Source organism: Colobus angolensis, unplaced genomic scaffold (assembly GCF_000951035.1).
Source record: "Colobus angolensis palliatus isolate OR3802 unplaced genomic scaffold, Cang.pa_1.0 Scaffold58, whole genome shotgun sequence".
Taxonomy (NCBI): Eukaryota; Metazoa; Chordata; class Mammalia; order Primates; family Cercopithecidae; genus Colobus; species Colobus angolensis.
This window is the reverse complement of record NW_012119376.1, coordinates 6,250,504-6,255,092: the sequence shown is the minus strand read 5'-3', so window position 1 is coordinate 6,255,092 and position 4,589 is coordinate 6,250,504. Positions and strand designations below refer to the sequence as shown.

At 45.5% G+C, this 4,589-nt stretch overlaps 1 protein-coding gene across 5 annotated transcripts in view; it reads right to left on the bottom strand.

Annotated features, from left to right (window-relative positions):
- Positions 1-4,579, bottom strand: part of REPS1 (RALBP1 associated Eps domain containing 1) — an 85,334-nt gene extending 80,755 nt beyond the window's left edge. For all 5 annotated transcript variants that reach the window (XM_011962065.1, XM_011962063.1, XM_011962064.1 and 2 more), the window contains exon 1: positions 4,320-4,579. In XM_011962065.1, the coding sequence (XP_011817455.1) occupies positions 4,320-4,472 (153 nt within the window). In that variant the 5' untranslated portion in view covers positions 4,473-4,579. The remainder of the gene's footprint in view (positions 1-4,319) is intronic.
- Positions 4,580-4,589: the final 10 nt, after the last annotated feature.

The window sequence follows — 4,589 nt, the reverse complement described above, 5'->3', positions numbered from 1 at the left end:
GACAGAGCGAGACTGTCTCAAAAAATAAAAATAAAAACAAAAAATAAAAAATAAAAATAAACAAGAATAACACCCACTTCACAAGGTTGTTGCAAGGATCAAATGAGTTCTTCCATGAAAATGATTTGCCTGGTCAAAGGAACGTAATAGGCACTCAATAAACGCCAGCTCCTTCCTCGTTTGGTTCTGGGCTCGGTGTTCTTTGTTCTCTACACTCACGTCCCCAGATGACTCAGTCCCCTCCTAACTCTTACTAACAAACACTGTAAACTACTGTACCAACCAAGGTCCTGATATGTATGTGCATACCCAGTCTATGTGACACTGTCTCCCGTCCCTAAACACCTAGGTGAGCAAAACAGAGGAAAAGACCCCAAACACCTGAACCTGAACTGCTGTAAGAACCAGCAGGACAAATCTCCACCCACTTCCAACTGTCTCCAAGAGATCTGAATTGCCATCTAAAAACGTCTGAAACCTCGCTCTGTCGCCCAGGCTGGAGTGCAGTGGCCAGATCTCAGCTCACTGCAAGCTCCGCCTCCTGGGTTTACGCCATTCTCCTGCCTCAGCCTCCCGAGTAGCTGGGACTACAGGCGCCCGCCACCTCGCCCGGCTAGTTTTTGTATTTTTAGTAGAGACGGGGTTTCACCGTGTTAGCCAGGATGGTCTCGATCTCCTGACCTCATGATCCGCCCGTCTCGGCCTCCCAAAGTGCTGGGATTACAGGCTTGAGCCACCGCGCCCGGCTCCCTGCCCCTTTTCTAACTGCGAGTGGTGTAACGAATAATCCTTGCCCCATTGTACTCTCACCAAAACACTGCCAAATAACCCAGGCCTCTCGAGTTTACCTTCATAATCTCTACCACCTCTCTCTCTCTCTCTCTTTTTTTGAGACAGCGTCTTGTTCTGTCACCTAGGCTGGAGTGCAGTGGCTCGATCTCGGCTCACTGCAACCTCCTCCTTCTCCCAGGTTCTAAGTGATTCTCCTGCCTTGGCATCCAGAGTAGTTGGGATTACAGGCATGCGCCACCACATGCGGCTAATTTTGTGTTTTTAGTAGAGAAAGGGTTTCACCATGTTGGCCAGGTTGGTCTCGAACTCCTGACCTCAGGTGATCCACCTGCCTTGGCCTCCCAAAGTGCTGGGATTACAGGCGTGAGCCACTGTGCCTGGCCCATATCTCATGTTTGTCCCACTCCCACCACTATACTCCAGGTTAGGGTTTCTCAGTCTCAGCACTACTGACATTTTGGGTACATAATTCCTGTGGAGGCTGTCCTGTGCACTGCAGGATGTCAAGCAGCATTTCTGGCCTCTACCCACTAGATGCCAGTAGAACTGCTCTCTCCCCTCCAGTGATGACAATCAAAAATGTCTCTACACACTGCCAAATGCCCCTTCCCCATTGTTATCCTCATTCCCATGTTTGAGTACCACTGGCCCAGTTTCTCACTTCGTATCTGCCATACAAAATCAGCCCCCAAGTTAAGTCTACAGTTTTATTCCTCTAATTCCTGTGGTCCTGACAAACGACTCCTAAAGCACTGCTTTATGAGTCATTTCTTTAAATCTACCACTCCCTGTTACCTTCACGATTAGTTCAAAGCTCTCCATCCAATCTTGAAAATCTGGCTTCAATTAAACATTATTCCACAAAGCACCTCATATACTGGCTATCCAGCAGTCCTTCAATAACATATCCAGTCTCTCTCTTTCTATTCTACTGCTGTCACCCTGGTTGGAAGTCCATGACCTAGCACCCAATCCAGACCACTAAAAGAGTCTCATTCCCTAGCCTCTGTGCCACTCGAAGTCAGAAACTTTTCAGTGGTTCTCCATTGCCTGCTGAAATATCGTATCTGCTGCCCTTCTTCAGAGTCTTTTCTAATATGGCCTCTTTCTAATTTTATGTTCCGTTATCCTGAAAGCACTAGTCCTTGAAAATGCTCCTACACTTTCCACTTTTGATCACATTTTTTCTCTGCCTGGAAGCCCTCATAATTCCACTCCCCTCACTCCACCCTAATTTAAAGTCCATCTGAATTAAGTCAAAAAGCCTTTCTTGGTCATATCGCCTTTGTATTTACATAACACTTGGCACCTCTCCTATGGCATACATTCTACCTTATGTTATACATGAGTACTCCTGTAACTGACAAGATCCTTAAGAGCTTCTTACTCCTCTTCTGATGCCTGCAATGCCTAGCCCAGTGTTAAGCAGAGAACTCAGCACTAGATATGAGCTTCCCCAAATGTTTCCCACTTAGAAAGCAACGGAGGACTGTTTTCAGACAATCCCAAACTCCCTTAAGGGAAGTAAGCACATATTCTTCTTTTGTCTCATATGTCTATGTCTTAGACCAATTTTTAAGTAAACTGCCTTCAAGATATCTGAATTGCTATTTAGTATACATTACTGTAGAGTTCTGCTTCAGGGAGTTCCAACTTGTAACTGAACCCTGAATATTTAAGCTCTCTCTTTATGCCAAAAGACAATGGAAATTTATTTTTTGAATGTTAATTGAGCAAAACATAAAAATAACTTGCATTGGATTAAACATGTTTCAAGGAAACATTCATTAGTGCTGATGTGTCTGTCCTAAAAATTACATTTCAAGTTCTAAAGTCTTTGTGTAACATTAAAAAGATTGAAAGTTTTATTTCAACTCCTTCTCACCTCAAAGACAAACCAAAATAGAATAGAGAAGTCTTTTCCTTCATTTTATTTAGATCCTAACTTGAAGGTATATTCTCTTATTTCTGCAAAAAGAGTATCATTAATGAGCATGTTCTGACCAGATCTTTAAGTCCTACTCCAAAGTTGTAAGAGGAGAGTACCGTAGACCACACTACCAGCACCCTCCCTTAGCAGACCACAGAATCGGTTTTGTATGTCCCTGAGCTAAGAATGGTTTTACATATTTGTGTTTTGTAAACAGAAAAAGAAGAATATGCAACAGAGAGCATATATGGCCAGCAAAGACGAAAATATTTACTATTTGTCCCTTTTCAACAGGATGAAATTGGGACTCCTCGTTGCCCTTCACTGGCACGTAAGACACCCCACATTTTTCCTCCCCAGGTTTTAAAAAAGCAATATAAAACACAAGAACACGTAAAAAGATCGAACTCGTTCAACTTAGTCATAGTTAATGCGGACCTAACTTCTAAAACAGAGGCCTGTGTGTGGACATTTTTATACTTCACAGAATTTTTGTTAGAAGAAATTTGCCTTCATTCTGTGGATGAACATACTTGTGCTTGAAAAGGGAAAGTGCCTAACCCAAAGTCATATTGCTGGTTAACAGCAGAGTAGGGTCAAGGACCCAGCCCTCAAAAGCCTGGTCCAATGCTCTGCAGTCCACTACATATGCCTACACATGTGGCTTTAAGTTTTGGAGATGTGGATGATGTGGATAACTAGTTTGGATCAATATAAAAAATGAATGCTTAAAACCTGTTCCTAATATGCTGTTTAGACAGACTCCTACTAGCAGCTATGAATCATTAAACAGAGTAGCACTAATGCTTACCACATACATTAGATAAGAATTTCTAGGAAGTCTTCTGTTTTAAAAGCAGATATGATAAAGAAGGCTTGAAACCTATAGGGCTTGCTCCTCCAGGGCTTCAGATTAGGGAAAACACGCACTTCTGTCTACCAGCTGTTCTATACTCATCTCCCAACCCAAATCCGCAAGTTCCACAAATGCTTTCGAATGCCTGTTGAAAAAAACTGTTCAGTCTCATACACACGTTCTACAGATAATTACAACTTCTTGTATGCCTACTTGTAAAACTACTCACTAGTTCACATTTTTAAAAATTGCCCTAAGAATTTTGCTTCCTTTAACAAAACAGTTTCTTCGATGCCTAAATCTGTAAAACTCACTTTATCGCGTCTTCTCGGTTAATTCAAGAATTAAAAAAACCATTTTGCCCATACTGATAACTTCACTACTCCGCAGGATCCGAAAAGCTCTGTATGTGCCAGGTTCTAGGATTCACACACATTAACAACCTAAGATCCTTCACGTGAGGTAGCTCTTGTAGTGCAGAGCACAGATTCTCAGGGTAGTGGGGGATACCGGCTGAGGCTCTTCAGACCCCCACCACAGGAGTTCCGTCTTCTAAGAGCCATCCCCTCCCCCTCGGCCGCGGAGCGAGTCCAGGCCACCCGGGCACCTGCGGCCCCTGCCCGCTGCGGGGACCCCAACCCAGATCCCCGCCGGTCCCCAAGGAATCGGCGCCCACTCCCACTCCCGGAGGCTGGCGACTGCAGGCCTGAGCCGCCCGCCGACCCTGGGACGCGACGTTACCTGTAGGACCACGTCGTTGGGCAGCTGCGCGGCCCGGAACAGCTCCAACACCCGCCCGTTGACCACCACCTTCTTGGTGCTCTCAATGTCGCAGTAGGAGAAGAGATCTGAATAGTATTTCTGCTCCGCATCGCTCAGCGTTAAGCCTTCCATCTTCGCCTCCGGCTCACGGCCGCCCCGCCCCGCATGCACTACTCGGGGCCCGGCCCCAGGACCCTGGGCCGGCAGGGGCTGCGCGTGGCCCGACCTCCTGCTAGCTTCCCGAAGCCG